Source organism: Mustelus asterias, chromosome 14 (assembly GCF_964213995.1).
Source record: "Mustelus asterias chromosome 14, sMusAst1.hap1.1, whole genome shotgun sequence".
Lineage (NCBI taxonomy): Eukaryota > Metazoa > Chordata > Chondrichthyes > Carcharhiniformes > Triakidae > Mustelus > Mustelus asterias.
In genome coordinates this window covers 74,230,062-74,252,455 of record NC_135814.1, presented here as the reverse complement: position 1 = coordinate 74,252,455, position 22,394 = coordinate 74,230,062, and the positions used below count along the sequence as shown (strand labels likewise).

Genomic DNA, 22,394 nt, shown 5'->3' with positions numbered 1-22,394 from the left:
TTATAATGAACTGAAATTGAATTGCTTCAAAGTGTAAAATAAGTGATTGTTTTTCTTTGGAATAGATTACAGAGAGAGAGCTAAAGCCAGGTGGAGCAAACATCCCTGTTGTAGAAAAAAACAAGAAAGAGTACATTGAAAAGATGGTAAAATGGCGCATTGAGAGGGGCGTTGTGCAACAAACAGAAAGTTTAGTACGTGGTTTCTATGAGGTAAGGATAGCAGATGCATAATACATGCAGTGAAAAGAGAAATTTTGATAATCTGACAATTCTTTCTGGATTTGTTTTTATTATTCCAGCTCCCAGTATTATATCTTGTGTTCATGCCTTAGTGAAGTCAGACCACACATTTCCCCCACCTACTTCCCACCAAAATATATCAATTTATACAAGTAATTGATGGGGCGGAGCATGTCAAATTTCACCGTAGCTTCATTTAAACAATTGGTTGTTAACAAAGGGGAATATCATGTATAACATATCTGGTGTCCTTTTTTAATTCAAAAGAGCAAATAAATCTGTATATCACTAGATATGACATGGCATTGGGAAAGTGAAGGAATTAGGGCTGCAAAGAAAATTTTGATTGCTGTCTCTCTTCTATGTGGGGATTTTTTTTAGCATAAACGGCAAACATCATCTTTGATAATGAGAGCTAAAGAACAAAATGTTGGGGAATCCAGGGGATAGAAATCATCAAAGTATGCTGAATAGAGACAATATTCTAATTTATGTTCTAATTTATCACTCTATCTATATATTATCAAATCAAGCTCCAAGGATATAAAATCAATTTCTAATTACGAATACAAGGTTACTTTCAGATGTTATTTAAATTGGTGTTATGCTGTTGCTTAATGACAGTTACTTGTTTTAGGTAGTGGACGCTCGGCTTGTTTCTGTGTTTGATGCACGGGAATTAGAACTAGTGATTGCTGGCACAGCAGAGATCGATTTAAGTGATTGGAGAAACAATACAGAGTACAGAGGAGGTGAGTTGATTTGAATTATTTTAATTACAGTATTGGCACAATGCTTGGAAAACTCAACATCTTATACATTTTCATTTATTTTACAAAGGGTACCATGACAACCATATAGTGATTAGGTGGTTTTGGGCTGCAGTGGAAAGGTTCAACAATGAGCAGAGACTAAGATTGTTGCAGGTACAGTAAAACCAATTGCCTTAGTGAGATACTGTACTAATTATTTGTGTACACATCAATGTTACTGTTACCTAAAACTGTGTTTCTTTGCCAGTTTGTCACAGGTACCTCAAGCATACCCTATGAAGGTTTTGCATCACTACGTGGCAGCAATGGACCCCGAAGATTTTGTATTGAAAAATGGGGTAAAATTACTTCACTTCCGAGGTATGTGCTGCATAATGTAGTAAGCCTTTTCTATTTCATTATTGCATTGGCATTCACAGCTTAGAAGTGCCAGTCTTGTAAAATATAATTTAGTTTCTTTTTGCTGTAAAGTTTTACCTTGCCCTGTGATTGCACCACAGAATTTATTTAGATTCTCTGCTTTGCAGTAAATGTTTGCATATTAAACCCATTAAATTGGACTCTGTGGTGCCTCTGGCGTCAGCGCTTTGGAGTGCCTGAAGTAAGAAAATGGCATGTGACACACTTCCAGTATTGCCTAAACTATGTTCCATGTTGGGAAGTCCCCGTGTGCGCTGAATGTGCCAATCAGCCATTTGTCTGATTTGGCACACATTTTCAAGGCAGGCCACTCTCAGCTGAACATGTGCTCAGTTGCATGGACCTCCCATCCCCAAATAGCGCTATTTAAAGTGACAGGCTTCCAACTTTCTGGTGCAATGCTTTTGATTTACTTCTGCCATAGCAACAGCTTGTGCAAATACTGGAACTTGCTTTTGGAAATCTTTTGGTTAATTACTGTATGCATTCAGGGAGGACAGAGGATTTTGTCATCTGTACATACCAAGTCTGCAAGAGCTGTCGTTGCAATGCCGCTGGGGTTGCAACATGATCAAAAATTGTAGCAGAGGCTGCAGATAGAGAGGATGAGGAGAATGTTCCACAGAAGGCCTTGTCCACCACAACATTTCAGAGAACATTTTGCATACCTCCAGCTCACCCAGGAGCAATGCTGGAGGTGAAACAGTACTGTTCCATCCTCTTCAAGAGAACTTGCAATGTTTCACCATTGGGATGATTCAATATGCTAAAGACACATAATACAAGTTGCTGAGACAAAGGAGGAGGAGTAGATGAGAAAGACAGGACCATTACACTTTGGACTGGCTGTCCAAGAGTGCCTGCTCATCCTCTGCTTCCATAAGAGGAACATCTTCTCACCACCATGGCCCCACAATTCCCCAATTTACCATCCATATAGGATGCCCCATTACTTTGTTTCCTTGACTGAGATCCTGCAAACTTTCCATAAGGGCTTTATCTAAAAACACATCCTCTTATACAAAGAAAAATGAACTATTTACCTTGTGCATTCCCCGAGTGCCTGTCTTGTGGATGCAGTAGCCTGCTCTAGTGCTCTTATGCAAACTACATCAGTGGCTGCAACAAGACTGGTAGATGGTTGCTGACTTTCATTGTGGGAAAATTCGGATGGCTTTTCATGACAACCTCAAGCACCTCTGGGCCAAGAGGACCTGGCTTCATGTGGCACAATCTCAGCATTGGGGCAGCCATTTGGCTGGTTGACTGAGAGATAATAGCACAGGCACTGGCTGAATGGTAGTGAAAGGAGTACAAATGCTGTCATCCTGAGAGAGGGCAGCTGGTATGTGTTCCATAGTGCCACTGCCATCGTTAAATGGCACCTCAGCAATCCCAGTAATTTACAGGAGCACAGATAACTGGACTGCCGCAAGAGCCTGCAAGCCCCTTGGAGCATAGCTTGCAGCCATGATGGCAGTGTCTAAGTCTGCATAGCAGCAAACATGGATTTCATGATCTTTGTCTGAGCTTCCACTGTAGCACTGAGGTGTTGGGCAGGATTTTTGCTGAGTCAGGATGACTCAGGAGCCCTTACAAATGGCAGGTGGGTCCCAACTTTAGGATTCCTTGTCCCGTTCCCAGGGTTTCAATTTTGGAGTGCCTTTCAAGGGTGTGGGCCCACACCCTCCACACTTAATCCATTGAGGGGATAGGGCTCTGTAATTTTCATGGAATGGGCCAGCTTTTCAAAGAGTCATGGTTCATGGCTCCTTAGAGGTGTCAGTGAACCATAGTGTGCATGAGGGAATGTTTTGAAAGGTAAGTTCCAAATTCATAACATTCGAAGCATATGTAATAATGACGTCAAGGTCACAAGACTGAGAAGTAATAGAGATCTGAAAGGAAGGGAAGCTCCAACCTTGTACAGAGATCTAAACATGCAAGTCTTTGCTGTAAATAACGAATAATGGTTTTAAAAAACTACAGACTCATACAGCATACTTTGTGAGAATAGACAATCCTCCATATCCTTCTAGACCCCAGCCACACAATGAAACATGGTGGCAGCGAATCTCAAAAAGAAGATACAGGGCTGACAATAAAAGAGATCTTTGAAGGAAGGACAGAAGAAAAAACTGTAAGACACACCAAGATGTCAAAACATTGCAGTGGCAGCAGATGCATGCTGAGACTTGGATATCGGATACCAGTGAGGAGAGATCAAAGGTGCAAACAGCCGCACAGAAGTAAGGCCAATTCCAGGCTCAGCTGAAGCATGGAATCCACATGATCACTCCCAGAACCATTTCAGATTAAAGAATGCTTGCAACAGGCCCAGATCTGGGGACAACTAGAGAACAAGGATCATAAGGTCCTGAACTGCTTCAGGATTATACAAAAAAGATCCAAAGGACCAGGTCAGTACACTACTTTATGTTGTTAGATCTATCACTGACGATCTGATAGCAAGGCAAGGGGTTAATGAGACTTTAGCATCTTATGAAAGAGGCCTGCAAGCTTTCAACTCTCACTTCAATGTTCATCAAAATTTAATAATAGAGAGGGCTAGATTTAATAAAGAAAGCAAAGACCCAGGCAAAAGTATGGATTGGTTCATCAACAATCACTATAGGCTGTAAGGGAACTGTGATTTTGGAATCTAAGGATGGGCTGATTCATGATAAAATCGTAGTCAGGGTCCTTTAGACAAAGCATTATCAGAACTCTTGTAGACAAGAGAGGATTTAACACTAGTACAAGCAGAGCAGAACGTGAGGCAAACAGAACTCAAGAAACAGAAGCGGGGGTTTATTATTTATAATCATTTCCATAAAAGAGAGTTATGCTTTTAAGGAATGATGAATGTGCAGCTAACCAAAATTCTGTTTGGGTGAAAAGTACAAATAATAAAGGGGGTTAAATTAAAGACTCTACTAATTGAGGCATTTGGATGGATGATTCCAGAATATATGTTCTGTCTCAATAAAAGCTGAAATCTTTCTTAGAGGAATTTATGAGGTTGTTAGCACATCTCAGTTCTGCAGTATTTACTAAGGCTCTCAGAATATTAGTTCACTAGTTAATATTCTGGATGAGAAGCAGACTCTATGCAATGTGGAATAGCTCGAGACCAAATTCAAAATCCAGCATTGCAGGTGTTAAATCTCATGATCTGATGACAGTGAAATCCAAATTGAATCTTTGATTTAGACAAAATGTTATTTTGCTTTAATAAGATGAGAAATTTACGTCATATTCTGAAACAGAAAATGGGAGCAATAAGTCATTCGACCCATCATGCTTGACCCGCCATTCATTATGACCATGGGGGATCATCCAGCTCAGTAACCTGTTCCTACTTTCCCCCTCAATTAATTCCAACGACTTTGGGGATGGTGTTCTGCAAGTCGTTATCCAATTTGCGACCCCATCCGCTCATCTTAGGCCATTAAAGAAAACCACCTTGAGTTCTGCAGTTTCTCAGATCTATTTATTTTTTGCAACTATGATTACTTCCCATTTTTTTCTCCATTATATCTCCATTCTCATCATTATTTACAGAAACAGACACATTTATTAATGTCATCTAAGTTCAGCCTTCAGAACTGGAACCTAAATGATGTTAACCCTCGCCACTCAATGCCCATTTCAAACAAGGAAATACCCAGCTATCTGCTCCTAACCTTCAGTGATACCACTATCACTGGTTTCCCTGACATCAACATCTCGGGAGGACTACTGCCATTGAACACAGCCTCAGCTGCAAAAGCAAGTCAGAGAGACTAACTAATCTAGGAAAGTGCCTCATCTCTTGACCCCTCAAAGTCTCTTCACAATGAACAAGGCTCAGGCTGGGAGTGTGATGAATACTATTTTTCCTGGATGCAGACAGGCACAGTAACATTCAAGAACTTCAACAGCATCTAGATCAAACTATTTAATTTATCAATGTCCTTGCTGCTGGACTCAATGTAGACCCCCTTCAACCTAGTGCACTGTTTGGTAACATCTATAGGATTCACTGCAACATTCAGGAAGGTTTTGATTTATTATTGTCACAAGTATTGGTATGCAGTGAAAAGTATTGTTTCTTGCGCTATACAGACAACGCATACCGTTCATAGAGTTCATAGGGGAGAAGGAAAGGCAAGGGTAGAGAATGTAGTGTTAGTCATAGGTAGGGTGTAGAGAAAGATAAACTTAATATAAGGTAGGTCCATTCAAGTAGCAGGGAAGAAGCTGTTCTTGAGTCGCTTGATGCATGATCTCAGACTTTTGTATCTTTTTCCCGACGGAAGGTGGGAGAGTATGTTCAGGGTGCATTGGGTCCTTGATTATGCTGGCTACTTTTCCAAGGCAGCAGGAAGTGTAGATGGAGTCATTGGATGGGAAGCTGGTTTACGTGATGGATTGGGCTACGTTCACAAGCCTTTGTAGTTTCTTGCGGGCTTGGTCAGAGCAGGAGCCATACCAAGCTGTGATACATCCTCAAAGAATGCCTTCTATGGTGCATCTGTAAAAATTGGTGAGGGTCGTAGCATACATGCTGAATTTCCTTAGCTTCCTGAGAAAGTAGAGGCATTGGTCGGTGGGCTTTCTTAACTATAGCGTGGAGGGACCAGGACAGGTTGTTGGTGCACTTTCAACCATTTCCACTTCATCCCTGTTGATGTAGATAAGGGCATGTCCTCCATTACGCTTCCTGAAGTCGATGACTATCTCCTTTGTTTTACTGACATTGAGGGAGAGATAATTGTTGTAGCACCAATTCACCACATTCTCTATCTCTTTCCTGTACTCCGTCTCATCGTTTGAGATTTGACCCATTGCGGTGGTGTCATCAGCAAACTTGAAAATGGAGTTGGAGCGGGAATTTGGCCACACAGTCATAAGCGTATAAGGAGTATAGTGAGGAGCTGAGGACACAGCCTTGCAGGGGTTGAGGATAATCAATGGAGCAGGTGTCGTAGTCTTTCCTTGCCGATTGTGGTCTGTGGGTTAGAAAGTCTAGGATCCAGTCACAGAGGGAGGCGCCAAGCTTGAGGCCATTGAGTTTGGAGGTGCGTTTTATAGCAATAATGATGTTGAAAGCTTAGCTGTAGTCAATAAATAACTTTAGCATTGTCACCCTCCTTGAAGACAACTTCTGTGGACCAGGACAAAAGTTGAAATGCCCACCACCTCCAATTCCTCTTCCAAGTAACACATTGGGCCCGATTTTAACATCATGTTGCACTTGTTTTCGGGCTCGAAAACTTGGTAAAGTCGGCGTGAGGCGAGTAGCGTGATCCACGCCCGCCTCCGCACTGGTTCCCCCTTTACCGAAAATGGACGCGATCGGGACCACGCACGAAACGGGTGCAACGACCATTTAAATGCATTTGAATGCATTTAAATTGAATTAATGGGCTGCACACCCAACTTTACCAGCACTTTCCCCCTTTGCCACCGCGTTCACCAATCCGGAATCAGCCCGAAACAGATATGCTCCATAAAAGTCCAATACGGGCACTCCATTAGTGAGGAGTTAAGTGCATGGCGTCCGACGGCTCTCTGCTACTTACAGGTGTCCTTTCATTGCGGCCATTTTCTTTCTCGAGTCGGTGACTGCTCTGCGAGAGTGTGGGGGGCTGTTGCTCAGCAGGGTCTCCAATATCCGACCTGCAGCACTGACCTGGGTCTCAGCATTGACCTCGGGTCTTGTGGTGCTGCTGTGTCCTAGTGCACTCAGCACATTTCCAGCTGAAGGATGTGCACAAGGTCCTTGCAAATTGCACTGCTGCAGCCACTCAACATTTCAAGGAGCTGTGATTGTGGGGAGCATGTGGCTGAGGGAATTGGGGGGGCTGTGATTGTGGGGAGCATGTGGCTGGGGGAATTGGGGGAGACTGTGATTGTGGGGAGCATGTGGCTGGGGGAATTGGGGGAGACTGTGATTGTGGGGAGCATGTGGCTGGGGGATTTGGGGGGGCTGTGATTGTGGGGAGCATGTGGCTGGGGGATTGGGGGGTATGGACAGTGACTGTTGATGTTAGGGGCAAACAGCATTCCTTAACCTCTACATATGTTCCCCTCCATCTCTTTCACACCCCCCTCCCCCCCACCTTCAGAGTGATTAGATAGATTTTGCAATGCAACCGATCGATTTTGCTGTTTTTCTGGTTGCTGCTGGAGCTGAGGAGGAGGATGAATTGCGAGCACAGGTGGCCTTACTGCTTGCAGGAGTAGAGAGAAACGACCACCAGAGGCAGGAGGTGGCCGCCATTCACCCGGGGGGCGGGGGCGTGCAGGAGAAGGAGGGAGCAGAGACCCCAGCATTTCCGTGCAAGAGTGTCATTTGAACAGTTGTCGGAGACCGTGTGCCGCTGACATCTCCGCCTCTGAAAGGCGACAGTGCAACACCTGTGCAACCTGTTGCAGAACCTGGCACCTGGGAGGGGACACCCACTCTCGGTGGCTGTCAAATTGACGGCCACTCTGAAATTTAATGCGATTGGCTCCTTCCAGACCCCTAGCAGAGATGTATGTGGCATCTTCCAGTCAGCTCTGCACACCTGTGTCAAGCAGGGCACAGAAGCCCTGTATGCCTGGGCTGGGCAATACATCAAATTTAACCTGGACCAGGCCCCATCAGGAAGCCCAGGCTGCAGGGTTCGCAGCCACTGCGGGGATGTCTAATGTACAGGGGGCCATCGACTGCACCCACATCGCCCTCAAGGCTCCTCTACAGAATCCGCGAAGATTCATCAACAGAAAGGGGTTCCACTCCCTGAATGTTCAAGTAGTGTGTGACCATAATATGAACATTATGCATGTCTGCACAAGACACCCAGGTAGCGTGCACGACAGCTTCATTGACAGGAGCTCGGACATCCCGGAGGCATTTGAGGAGGAGCCCAGGCTGTGGGGCTGGCTCTTGAGTGGTACGGCTTACCCACTTCGGACATGGCTGATGATGCCTGAGGCGGAGACCCGCTATAATGAGGCCCATGAAGTCACCCGCGCGATAGTGGAGAGATGCATTGGGCTCCTTAAAATGCGATTCCGGTGCCTGGACCGATCTGGCAGGGCCCTCCAATACAGCCCTGTAATTTCTTCCTGCATTGATGTCTTATGCTGTGCCTTGCACAATCTGGCTCTGCAGAGAGGCAACATATTGGAGGAGGAGAATGTGGAGGCTGACCAGCCAGGCATTGCTGGAGAGGATGACCAGCTGGAGGAGGAGGAAGAGAAAGAGCACGCCGAAGAACACCACCCAGGCATTGAAGGGCTGGCAGCTCAAATGAGGCATGCGAGGGTGGCAAGGGAGGCCCAGATCACCAAGCGGTTCAGTCGTGAGGGGCTTGTGTCCGTGGGTTCCATCCTCCCCCCCCCCGCAAATTCCTTTGATCTCCTGCAACATTGTCACCTGGGTGTTGGTGAGTTTTTTGGCAGGCAGGAGAGTGATGATAACTCGCTAAACACCATTATGATGATGCCCTGGTGCAAACTTGTCTGACTCCTACTGAGCTCCACATGCACGCTGGCCCCTGGGCCCACGTCTGTGTAGTGGGTAAGGGATCTGAAACCCCCATACAGGGCCCTGGGGCAAGTGGAGTGGGGGACGGAAGGGAATCGCTCATGGGGTCTGGGGAACCAATGGCTTCCTTTTTTCAGTGACACAGCAATGAGGGGCCTCCCCAACTGACATCAACATGAAGCATCCCCCCAGCGATCATCAATGGAAGAGGGTTCCTGTTCGAGACAAATCTGAGACAAATTAATCACTAGTGGCTGGTGAAAAAACATTTAATAGCAATGAAGGTGTTTAAATAAGACGTTCTAACATAATAACTTGTGAACAGAAAATGTTAAGGTCCTTAAATATCTTTCTAACTAATGCAGCCCTTCACCTGTGCCATCTCAGTGCAACTACAACTTCCTAACCTTACGTGGCTTACCACTACGTCTCAGTAACTCCCCAGAATGTACATCGGAGGTGGAGGGGGCCAGCTGCCTACCATGCTCCGTGGCCTGTGATGCGCGTGGCGGGCATCCTCTGGAGGTCCTGGACCTTGAGAGGCCCTGGCCTGCTTTCAAGTGTCTGGGATGTTTCCATGGCACCTTCTTCATCCCGCTGTCCCTGAGATGCCCCGGTGTAAGGAAAGGGGGAGTCAGATGGTGTAGCCACAGTCTCCTGGCTGGAAGGCCCCGGCATGGGCTCGAGCCCTTCCTCCTCCCTTGGGGTTCCTGTAGGCCCCTGGGTCACTCCATGGAACAGCGGTGCTTTTGCAGTGAGCTCCAGAAGCTCCGGCGTCACCTGGCACTGCCAGTCCTGGAGGATCACCTGCGTCCTACCCATGGTGGTCGAGGCCTCTGCGATGGCTACTTGCGTCGGGGGCTATCTCTCAATGGCCGCAGCAAGTTCCCTCTGAGACTGGGCCACGCTCTGCAACCACTCAGCCATGACTCTCTGTGACTGGGGCACGTTCTCGAGGGCTGCTGCCGTAGCCCGCTGTGTCTCAGCGCAGTCCCGCTGTGTCTCAGCGCAGTCCTGCTGTGTCTCAGCGCAGTCCCGCTGTGTCTCAGCGCAGTCCCGCTGTGTCTCAGCGCAGTCCCGCTGTGTCTCAGCGCAGTCCCGCTGTGTCTCAGCGCAGTCCCGCTGTATCTCAGCGCTGTGTCTCAGCGCAGTCCCGCTGTGTCTCAGCGCAGTCCCGCTGTGTCTCAGCGCTGTGTCTCAGCGCAGTCCCGCTGTGTCTCAGCGCAGTCCCGCTGTGTCTCAGCGCTGTCCCGCTGTGTCTCAGCGCAGTCCCGCTGTATCTCAGCGCTGTGTCTCAGCGCAGTCCCGCTGTGTCTCAGCGCAGTCCCGCTGTGTCTCAGCGCAGTCCCGCTGTGTCTCAGCGCTGTGTCTCAGCGCAGTCCCGCTGTGTCTCAGCGCAGTCCCGCTGTGTCTCAGTGCTGTGTCTCAGCGCAGTCCCGCTGTGTCTCAGCGCAGTCCCGCTGTGTCTCAGCGCTGTCCCGCTGTGTCTCAGCGCTGTGTCTCAGCGCAGTCCCGCTGTGTCTCAGCGCAGTCCCGCTGTATCTCAGCGCTGTCCCGCTGTGTCTCAGCGCAGTCCCGCTGTGTCTCAGCGCTGTGTCTCAGCGCAGTCCCACTGTGTCTCAGCGCAGTCCCGCTGTATCTCAGCGCAGTCCCGCTGTGTCTCAGCGCAGTCCCGCTGTATCTCAGCGCAGTCCCGCTGTGTCTCAGCGCAGTCCCGCTGTGTCTCAGCGCAGTCCCGCTGTGTCTCAGCGCAGTCCCGCTGTGTCTCAGCGCAGTCCCGCTGTGTCTCAGCGCAGTCCCGCTGTGTCTCAGCGCAGTCCCGCTGTGTCTCAGCGCAGTCCCGCTGTGTCTCAGCGCAGTCCCGCTGTGTCTCAGCGCTGTCCCGCTGTGTCTCAGCGCAGTCCCGCTGTGTCTCAGCGCAGTCCCGCTGTGTCTCAGCGCAGTCCCGCTGTGTCTCAGCGCAGTCCCGCTGTGTCTCAGCGCAGTCCCGCTGTATCTCAGCGCTGTGTCTCAGCGCAGTCCCGCTGTGTCTCAGCGCAGTCCCGCTGTGTCTCAGCGCTGTCCCGCTGTGTCTCAGCGCAGTCCCGCTGTATCTCAGCGCTGTGTCTCAGCGCAGTCCCGCTGTGTCTCAGCGCAGTCCCGCTGTATCTCAGCGCAGTCCCGCTGTATCTCAGCGCAGTCCCGCTGTGTCTCAGCGCAGTCCCGCTGTGTCTCAGCGCAGTCCCGCTGTGTCTCAGCGCTGTGTCTCAGCGCAGTCCTGCTGTGTCTCAGCGCAGTCCCGCTGTGTCTCAGCGCAGTCCCGCTGTGTCTCAGCGCTGTCCCGCTGTGTCTCAGCGCTGTGTCTCAGCGCAGTCCCGCTGTGTCTCAGCGCAGTCCCGCTGTATCTCAGCGCTGTCCCGCTGTGTCTCAGCGCAGTCCCGCTGTGTCTCAGCGCAGTCCCGCTGTGTCTCAGCGCTGTGTCTCAGCGCAGTCCCACTGTGTCTCAGCGCAGTCCCGCTGTGTCTCAGCGCAGTCCCGCTGTGTCTCAGCGCAGTCCCGCTGTGTCTCAGCGCAGTCCCGCTGTGTCTCAGCGCAGTCCCGCTGTATCTCAGCGCAGTCCCGCTGTGTCTCAGCGCAGTCCCGCTGTATCTCAGCGCAGTCCCGCTGTGTCTCAGCGCAGTCCCGCTGTGTCTCAGCGCAGTCCCGCTGTGTCTCAGCGCAGTCCCGCTGTGTCTCAGCGCAGTCCCGCTGTGTCTCAGCGCAGTCCCGCTGTGTCTCAGCGCAGTCCCGCTGTGTCTCAGCGCAGTCCCGCTGTGTCTCAGCGCAGTCCCGCTGTGTCTCAGCGCAGTCCCGCTGTGTCTCAGCGCAGTCCCGCTGTGTCTCAGCGCAGTCCCGCTGTGTCTCAGCGCAGTCCCGCTGTGTCTCAGCGCAGTCCCGCTGTGTCTCAGCGCAGTCCCGCTGTGTCTCAGCGCAGTCCCGCTGTGTCTCAGCGCAGTCCCGCTGTATCTCAGCGCTGTGTCTCAGCGCAGTCCCGCTGTGTCTCAGCGCTGTCCCGCTGTGTCTCAGCGCTGTGTCTCAGCGCAGTCCCGCTGTGTCTCAGCGCAGTCCCGCTGTGTCTCAGCGCTGTGTCTCAGTGCTGTCCCGCTGTGTCTCAGCGCTGTATCTCAGCGCTGTCCCGCTGTGTCTCAGTGCTGTCCCACTGGGTCTCCTGCAAGCTCTCGAGCCTCTCAGCCATGGGCCACAGAACCTTGAGAATCCTGTTCAGCCCCTCAGCCGTGGCCGTCTGGGACTCCGCTGTGGTTCGCTATGAATCGGCCGCGGCCCTCTGGGACTCTGCTGTGGCCATTGCTTGGAGTCTGCCACTCATAGTGAGGATCCCCTGCCTGAGGCTTTCCACTGCAGACGCCACCCTTGCAGTGTTGGCCTGGGAAGTATGCAAGACAGGCAATAGCAGGTTCATCTGAAAGCTTTGGCACTCCTCCCAACAGCCTCGCAGTTGGTCCAGTATGGTCGTCAGCCCCTCCTACATTCCCTGGCTCTGTTGCTGCATCTCCAGCAGCTGCGGGAGAAGTGATCTCAGAGGCCCAGAATGTAGCCTGGGGCCAGCTGAGTCCTCGCCTCCGGCAGGCTGCCACATGCCAGAGGCCTCGGACGTTCCCTCCTCCACCTGATGTACATTATCAGATGGCTCATGCTCACCAGAGTGTGACCCAGAAGCCTCACCACTAACTGGACCCACCGATGTGTCACTATCTGGGATGGTGAGTTGTGAGGTGGAAGCTGACGCCAAAACTGTGCCACCCTCAGAGGTCCCTTCACCCATATGTTCCGAGGACTCGTCCGAGCTGTCTGGACCAGGATGGGCGGGAGCTGCAGTGTGGGCCAGTAGTCCAGAAGGCCCCGGGCGTCCAGATCTGTCCCTGCCACACAGGACACAAGGTTAAGTGCAAGGGAGGGAGAGGAATTCGGGATGCCAAACACATGATTCACATTTCTCCATTGAACAAAGCACAAAGAAAACTTCTTCACAGGAACAGGCCATTCAGCCGTCCAAGCCTGTAGCGACCAGGCTGCCCATCTGATTTGTAACCCTCTACCCTTTCGGGGACCATATGCCTCTATTCCCATCACATTCACAAAGCTGTAAAGGCATCCCTTAGAGGTCACTATAGTATCTGCGTCCACGACCTCCCCCAGCAGCGAGTTCCAGACATCCACTATCCTCTCTTTGCAAATAAACATGCCTCATACATCTCCTTTAAACCTTGCCGCTTGCACCCGAACTCATGCCCCCGAGACATTGCCTCAAAGTGAATGGAGGAATGACAGATGCTCACGTCCTGACAGCAGCCCGACCATGCTGTTGCCCCTTCTCTTGAGAGCTCCAGCGCCTGCTCCTCAAAAGGGGTGAGGAGCCGGAGGTCTGGCTCACTACCCCCTGTCTTCGCCCTCTCACGCCTTCTCCTGTGGAGACAGAAGGAGCCATGAAAGAAATGATGGCGTGACTCCTGCAGAGTATCAGATGGTACCCCTTAGAAGGCAAGCGCAGTGGGGCTCTTGGGGGTTGGGGGGGGTGGAGTTGGGAGGGGGATAGGAAGGAGGTGCTTGCGGGTTAGATGCTGGGAGCATGCAGGGTGCTGGGGATGGGAGGATCTGGGGGAGATTTGGAGCAAGATGCAAGATGGGGTTCAGCACTCGCCCTTGCTGCCCAGATGAGGTCATCGAGTTTTTTTCGGCACTGCTTCCCAGTTCGGGGGTCCACTGACTGAGGCAGCGACTGCCTCCCAGGCCGCATTGCCGTCAGATTCCCTGGGTCTGTGTCCTCCTGGGGGGGAAGAGGGGTCCCGCCTCACCTCTGCTGCATCCAGTAGCCTGCCCAGATTGCCCTCAGAAAACACGGGTCTGGTCATTTTGTCCAGGAATGCCTGCCTGCCTGTCCACCCTTGGGTTTTTAGTGGAGCTGCCCCTCGTTACGGCTGATCAGCTGCAGACAGTTTGGCAGAGCATTCCAGCAGATTACATGCAGTTTGCTTATTAGCATTGAGGGGAAGGCAAGGGAGCACTTGCTGATGGGGAGGGGCAGTGGTGGATCAGTGCCTCAATGATTGAGGACAGGAAAGAGAGAGGGAGGTGTCACACAGTCATCGGAGTCTGGAAGAGATGGGGGCCTTGTGTGGGAGGGTCCTGGGTGGGGATGAGGGAGATCACTCTGCCTGATATCTGGAGGGTGGATCTCTGTGCCTGAGATCGGTGGGGGAGAAGAGGGGTCCACTGCCACTCTGTCTGAGATCAGTGGGGGGAAGGGCGAGGGGCCTGCAATCAGTCTGGGTGGCAGGGGGTGGAGGGGATAAGGGGTCAGTAATGTTGTGGGGGTGGGGCAATATCTGTGGGGGCCAGGGGGAGGCATTGGGAGAGATGTGGCAAGGGAGCATTATTCTATCAATTTTTGTCTGCACATGCGCAGTTCGAGGTGCCGATCGGAGCTGCAGAGTTTCAGGCGTGTTAAGCCCCGCCCACAGGCTTGTACAATTCGGAACCGCTGATGTTTTTTCAGGCAGAGTGCGTATCGGGGTGCCTGAGTTCGGGTATAAAAGTCAGATCTGAAACACTCCCAGTTTCAAGTCCGTCCAGCACTTAGAATCAAAATGGTAAAATAAGGCCCAATGGGTGGGATTTTACAGCCTCACTTGTCCAGAAACCATAAAATCCTGCCCGACGTCAATGGACCTTTCCATTGTCCGCCCCTCGTCCGCTCCAAATCCCGTGGCGGGCAGGGTGATAAAATTCCAGCCATTGAGCTGGATTTAATGCAGCTCTTTGTTTAGAAACTTTACAGTTAATCATGTGAGACAGCCTGTGTCAGTCTCCTGCCAGCAGCAAAATTTCCTCCGATGAAATTGGAGTGCGGAAGCATTTTAAAATTGTTTTTCTTTATTTGCCTTTGGGATGTAAGCATCACTGGCAAGGGTCGCATTTGCTGCCCATCCCTAATTGCCCTTGAACTGAGTGGCTTGCTAGGTCATTTCAGAAGGCATTTAAGAGCCAAGCACATTGCTACAGTTCTGGAGTCACATGTCGGCCTGACCAGGTAAGGAAGGCAGATTTCCTTCCCTATAATCATTAGTGAATTGGATTGGTTTTTTACAACAATCAATAATAGTTTCATCATCACCATTACTGTGACTAGCTTTCAATTCCAGTTTTATTAATTTAATTTAAATTTAAAATCCTCCAGCTGCCATGGTGGGTTTTGAACCCATGTCCCCAGAACATAGCCTGGGCCTCTGGATTACTAGATCAGTGACATGAAACAGCACCATGTGCACATTCTTGGCTGCTGCTGGCAGGATGTCAGTTAAGCTCTTAATGAGCAAATTGACACTCAGTACTCTGTGAATCCATCCAGATTTAGTGATGGCTCAGGGATGAAATGGGAGTCGCATGGCTTTCCTGTGCCTCAGCAAACCCTACTGTGTTTGCCAGCAACCTCTGGTGGAGAAAGTTTCTCGTAGGGGCTTTGGAAATGGGTAAACTGCTCCTACTCTTGCTTCCGAGCCCCCTCTGCCCCCCTCCTGTGATGACACCCTCCCTGTGATTTTCATGTCACCTTTATTCATCTTTGGTCTGGGGTCCTACAATGCTCATGGACCGTTGGTGGGTGTCATTGCCAGCAGCTGCCACCACATCTGCTGGCACTCTCTGCTGACCTCTGGCCGGATTGTGTGCAATTCTCGGTCTTATTGTAGAAAGGGCATTATTATATATCTTTTCAAAGTCTAGTTTAATCACATGAAATACTTAACTGATGAAAGGCTGTATTGCATAGATGTCAGATCTCCTAAATGTGGTACTGTGTTAGATGGTTATTTCCTCCCCACCCCCTCGCACCACACACATACACAAAGTGGGAGCTATAATAGACCAGGTACCTTATTCTTACAGTAGCAAGTTTACATGCATTTCCTAAGTAAACAAGTTAAATTAGTTTGTCCTGACTAGATTTTCTGTATGGAATTAATATATGATGTGGAGATTGGACTGGGGTAAACACAGTAAGAAGTCTCACAACACCAGGTTAAAGTCCAACAGGTTTATTTGGTCGCACAAGCCACTAGCTTTCGGAGCGCTGCCCCTTCATCAGGTAAGTGGGAGTTCTGTTCACAAACAGGGCATATAAAGACAGAAACTCAATTTACAAAATAAAGTTTAACCTATGCTTAACCCTCTCTCCACTCACATTGTCTGTACCTTTAAGACTTGATAACCTGTAAAGACTCGCATTCCAACCATTATTTTGTAAATTGAGTTTGTGTCTTTATATGCCCTGTTTCTGAACAGAACTCCCACTCACCTGATGAAGGGGCAGCGCTCCGAAAGCTAGTGGCTTGTGCTACCAAATAAACCTGTTGGACTTTAACCTGGTGTTGTGAGACTTCTTACTGGAATTAATATAAACAGAAGTGAGTCAGTTCCCTTTGGGGCTAGCACCTATGTTTTCAGCAGGTTTGTGTATTTCTAATTTCCTCCGCAGGCAAAGAACTTGCTTCAGAGGGCTAATAACAGAAGTTCAGTATTATTTGTCCTACACTCTTTAACCTAGGTACAAATTCATATATAAATGTGGAATGACTTATAGAGTGGAATGAGACTGATGTTAGTTTGCCACAGCTACTTTACAGTAATGGAAAGTTGTAAGCATGTTTTGTGTCTCCATTCCTGAAAAAAAATGACAGAATTCAAAGGCACAAATGTAAATGTGTCTACATTTGAAGATATTCAACACAATGCTCGATGAATTCCATTACTGCCAAGATGACATGGTAGGATTTGTTTCAAAGAGCATTAATTCAAAGTTATATTGGATATTCTGCTTGTTTATGTGCTGAAAATGTTCAGGAATAATTTATGTCCAGTATAACATTCAAAAAATAGATCAAGTTGTTAGAGTATTTCATGTACATTTTAATTAAACCTTCAAACATTAGTTAGAACAGACACCAATTTAACTAAAAGCTCTGATCATATCTTCATTAAAATAGCAATGTTAATATGCCATCATTTTGATTAATAAGGGGATCAGGGTTATGGGGAAAAGACAGGAGAATGGGGATGAGAAAAATATCAGCCATGATTGAATGGCGGAGCAGTCTCGATGGGCTGAGTGGCCTAATTCTGCTCCTAAGTCTTATGGTCTTATTTTTTTCATTTAAACTGATCCTACTTGCATATTTTGAATCATTTCCAGAAAGAACTATTCAAATTTAGTTTTTAAATTAAATTGGCAAACAAAGATCCCCGGTTTAAACTTGTCTAGTATAACTAGACTGTCAGAGAAAGCTGAGTCTGCCTTTTAACTAGTTTGTGGCAAGAGCTGTTTGTTAGGTTCACATCTTTGTGACCATTACTGAGGAAAAAAAATTAAATTTTAACTTTCATATATCCTGCCTTAAGGAAATGTTTTGCTAAATTGCTGTAGTTGTAAATGATGCACTTACCAGATAATCCTCTCTCTGCACCTTAACAATATCCTAATGACGAAATTAAAACATTGCTGATCAATGTATAATAACATTATTTAAGCAAACAATTTGAAGAACAGGATTTTTAATTCTTAAAAGATCAAGAGAAAAAGATGATTGGTGTTGGTTACTTAATGCAAGTTAAATTATACATTGGTGAGTAGAGAAGCTTTAATGTACTATGTCTATACCAGACAGATCATGATCCAAAGGTCATAAGTCAGAAGACAGTTATTTTCCATTAGAATTACCTATTATTTGGCCATGCTTTGTACGCAATGTTTAAAACAACTTTAAGAACAGTAGAGGTTCTTGTCAGTGACATTTATAGTCTGTTTACATGTTGTGATGAACTTGGAAGTAATACAGTAAGGAAAACAGAGAAAAACTACAGAACAAACAGGCCCTTCGGCCCACAAGTTGTGCCGAACACATCCCTACCTTCTAGACCTACCTATATCCCTCCATCCTATTAAGCTCCATGTACTCATCCAGGAGTCTCTTAAAAGACCCTACTGAGTTCACCTCCACCACTGACGGCAGCCGATTCCACTCGCCCACCACCCTCTGTGTGAAAAACTTACCCCTAACATCTCCCCTGTACCTATCCCCCAGCACCTTAAACCTGTGTCCTCTCATAGCAGACATTTCCACCCTGGGAAAAAGCCTCAGAGTCCACCCGATCTATGCCTCTCAACATCTTATACACCTCTATTAGGTCTCCTCTCATCCTTCGTCTCTCCAAGGAGAAACAAAAGTTGTAATTTCTTTTGAAGATCTATGGAACCTGTGTTTTTAAGAATGTTGTAAAAGGACTTTTAAGAGTTTGCATCAACTGAGAAGGGATCAATTGTAATTTTCTTGGATGACAAGAAATACTGGTCCATGTGACCTAGTGACGCTTGACCTGGAAGCTGTAGAAACAGGAAGTTAAAGAAGCTATGCAGTTTGTATACACAAAATAGTGTTTTTTTAATTATCCGGGAGCTTGGGGAGTCTATAGTTCCTCATTGCTTTCTCCGTAGCAACATCTTGGCCAATTAGAATTGACTTGCCAATCAGCAACCTTTCCTCCTGCAGTGTAAATTGTGATCATTTGAAATTTGGCATTTTAGCATTTGCCCTGATGAGTGCAATATGAAAAGGTTCGGAAACATGCCTTTAAGCAATGTTTTAATATTTGGTACAAGATGATACTTTAGTTATGTTGTTGACAAGCAACTGAATACTTTGGATTTGCACAATGCTGAAAACTCTGGATGGTGTATATTACAACACTTTAAAATTACTTAGTTGGTTTTAAAGAATTTTGGGATGTCCTGAGGTCATAAAAGGCAGTATATAAATGTAGGTCTTTCTTATTAACAAAATATATCAAATGATCAATCTTACATTGAATATCTTCATGTTGCAATCCATTAACTTAAATTGAGAAGTACAAAATTCACACCATTTTGAAGTCTACCTACTTCTGCTCCTAATTCTTGTGTAAAAGCAAAATACTGCGGATGCTGGAATCTGAAACAGAAAATGCTGGAAAATCTCAGCAGGTCTGACAGCATCTGTAGGGAGAGAATAGAGCCAATATTTTGAGTCCAGATGAGCTCTGACGAAGGGTCATCTAGACTCAAAACGTTGGCTCTATTCTCTCCCCACAGATGCGGTCAGACCTGCTGAGATTTTCCAGCATTTTCTGTTCCTAATTCTTGTGTGTTTGTATATCAGTTTATGTGAACCAGTAAAAATAATCCTTTTTAATAATAATCTTTGCCTCCTGAACTGCTTACTGTTGTGCTGTTTAGGATTGTGGGAATAAGTAACAGCAACATTTTTCTTGGTTTTGCAGGGCTCATACCTGTTTCAACAGGCTAGATCTCCCTCCATACCCATCTTTTTCTATGTTGTATGAGAAAATGTTGACTGCTGTGGAAGAGACGAGCACTTTTGGATTGGAGTAACAAATTGTCTTGAAATATTAGCATATTTCTTCTAGTGGATCTTTTCTCATGGACTTTCTTGAAGTGGAGGGCGTGATATGGCAGTAGCAGATTGACTTTGGTGGACTCCTTGCAGGATTTTAATTAACAAAGAATTGGCCTTCATAGACTTACAGGACCTACTGGTGAATTACAAAGCATGCAGGAGATCAAGCAAGATTACTGGGTGCAGACAATCATTGTACACATTCTGCTGAATGACCATGTGTCTGATATGAGAAATGAAGGGAAGAAACCAAAAACCTTGCACAGTGGTCAGCTCATACACAATAGTTGGCTATTTGTGTCAACTATAAAAATACTAAATATGCTTTTGTATAGAAAAGCTGTTGAGAAATGACCATGGCTTGCACAAAGATAGGTCAATACTACTTCAGAATGACTGTGAAAATACTATGACAGTGGACGATTCTTTTTTTCATAGAGTTTATTTCAAAACCTGAAGAGTGAGGTTTATGTCTTTTTTAAAACTCAGTGGTATACCTGTATCTTCTAGCTGAAAACAAATGTAATTGATAATGAAATAATGATCTTTATATACCTGTTATTGCATGGTATACAATCACAAAATATGGAAATGTCTAAAATTACAGCTCCATTGTCATTACGGCACAGTAAAAATGTCAACAGTTGCGAAATTCACTTTTATTTAATATTTGTAATAGATTCTGTACAAGTCCTATATAACATTTAAACTATCCAAGCCTTGTTGGAGGGAGATGTCTGGCAGTTCACTCTTTGTGCTTGTTCTAAATTTGCTTAGGTTATCTACTCCAGGACATCCAAAAGATTGATGCCTTTTTTTTATTTTGTATAAATAAAGTTTTCAGAAACGGGGAAAAAACTTTTTTAAAAATTGCACTGAATGTACCAAAGTAAAAAGGAAAAGAATTGCACCGTTCACAAAGTTGGTACGTTGGTATAGTCGTATGCAGAATTAATGAAACAATTTTTCAGAACTCTTATAATATTATGTCGTGACTGCATACAAAAATATGTCTTAGCATGTTCTTAAGAAATTACTTCCCTCCTGAACAAAGTAGAATAAATAGATTTATAGTAATAGATCAGAAACATCTGCTCTATGCAAACTTAAATCTTGTTAACAGCATTTTCCTTGATAAGCAAATGGGGTTCAATTTACTACAAAACAGAGTATTTTCACAGCACTTGAGTGAGGATTGTTGAAAAGATTTTTAACAAACGAAATGTAATCTTACATATTAAATGGTACGCAAATAACAGTGATAAAGACATTTACATGAAAATACACTGGCCAGAATCTTACCACCGTTCACGCTGGCGGGATTTTCTCATCCCACTGCAGTGAACAGAGATTTGTCTGGCCACCAAATTCTCCAACTTCACTGCAGCGGGAGCATGGTGTGAACAGCAGGTTAGATTGCACCCTTTGACTTTGGAACTATTAGTGAAAATTCACTGATGTAAGAATACTCTGTTTTCTGGTATTTACTGTCCATGTGAAATTCCAGCAATTTCAGTTCTTTTACTACTAACAGTTGAAAAGAGAACATACTCAGTTAACATACACTACTTCAGATCAAAGTGCTCAAATACATTTAGAAATAAACTGAACGCATTCTCTGATTAATCTTCTACAGCTCAAAGTCTACACGTTAAGCATTGTAATGATTTGAAAAAAAAGGATTCTAGTCTAGAAATTTAAAAACTTGTTTTTACATTTATATTGTTTTAACCTTTGTATGATTGCTAACTTGCCTCGGTCCGTGCCCTAGCTTTTTTTAGGTACAAAGCTTGAACTCCTAGATCTCCAATACCCAATGACATTTTAGCATATATTAATGCAATGGACAATAGGAATCAAACTGGTTCAAATTTTTGAGTTGGATAGTGCATCATCTTTTAAGTACTTCTTGTCAACATTTTTTTCTTCCCCGCCCATGCACGAGCTATCCATTGACTTATTTGTTATATTGGATGGGGTTGGTGCTGTAGTGTCCACACACATGACTGAATAATGTAAGACATTGCATGGATGTTATGCCTCTTCACATGGAAAGAGAACATTTAGCTTTGATCATGACATAACCACTGACATTTCTGGTACTCTTGCGCTATTTTATATGGTGTTTTGAAAAATTAAATTTCATTTGACACTTAATTTCATATTAAACAAATGTAACAACACACGTGGCTAATAGGACACAAACCATTAAAATGTGCCATAGCCGTATTTGCAAGTTAGTGTTCTGGTTAATTTCACAATTTGAATCCATCTATTGGGATTATTGCAGAATTTTGTACACAATTGCTATTAATTATGTTGAAAATACTTAGAATTATTGTTCCATTTTTGTCAACTATGATTTAATGAAAGAAAATGTTTTTAATGTACCAAATATGAATTACTTTGTTTTATTTTCATAACAATGTATATATTTTATTTAAAACCATGCTGCATCATTTGAAATCATTAATTGGAAATAAAGATTCATATAAACAGCAGTAAAAGTGAAAGATTTATTGCAAAATAGAATTTTTACATTAAATTTCAACTACTGTCTCAGGCTGTATATGGGGTTACTCATTGGTAAGTTTTCTCATTTGACAATATGCATAAATTTTATATTAGTTGCCTGTTCTGATTATTTCCTATTATATAGTTCAAAGCTTATAATTGAGTGTATTAATTCACCCAATCGCACACCGTTCTTAAGGAACGCTTAGAAACAATTGACACTGTCTCCATAGAAACTACAACTAATATACCAATCTGTGAAGGAAGACCTTGATACTTCTATTGTGCCCAAAGCACAGGTAAATTATTTGACTAATTCTGGATATCATTGTAAAAACAGACCATAAACTCATCCTCTTAATTCCCCAACCTCTTTTCCCCCACTCACTGTACAAAATTTTACAAAGTATATTTATTATTGTAAATTGGTCAAAACCCAGAA

General features: G+C 45.8%; 1 protein-coding gene across 1 annotated transcript in view; it reads left to right on the top strand.

Annotated features, from left to right (window-relative positions):
* Positions 1-21,938, top strand: part of LOC144503772 (E3 ubiquitin-protein ligase HECW2-like) — a 416,880-nt gene extending 394,942 nt beyond the window's left edge. The window contains exons 25-29 of the mRNA XM_078228621.1: positions 66-212; positions 880-994; positions 1,083-1,168; positions 1,263-1,375; positions 19,302-21,938. Of these exons, the coding sequence (XP_078084747.1) occupies positions 66-212; positions 880-994; positions 1,083-1,168; positions 1,263-1,375; positions 19,302-19,413 (573 nt within the window). The 3' untranslated portion in view covers positions 19,414-21,938. The remainder of the gene's footprint in view (positions 1-65; positions 213-879; positions 995-1,082; positions 1,169-1,262; positions 1,376-19,301) is intronic.
* Positions 21,939-22,394: the final 456 nt, after the last annotated feature.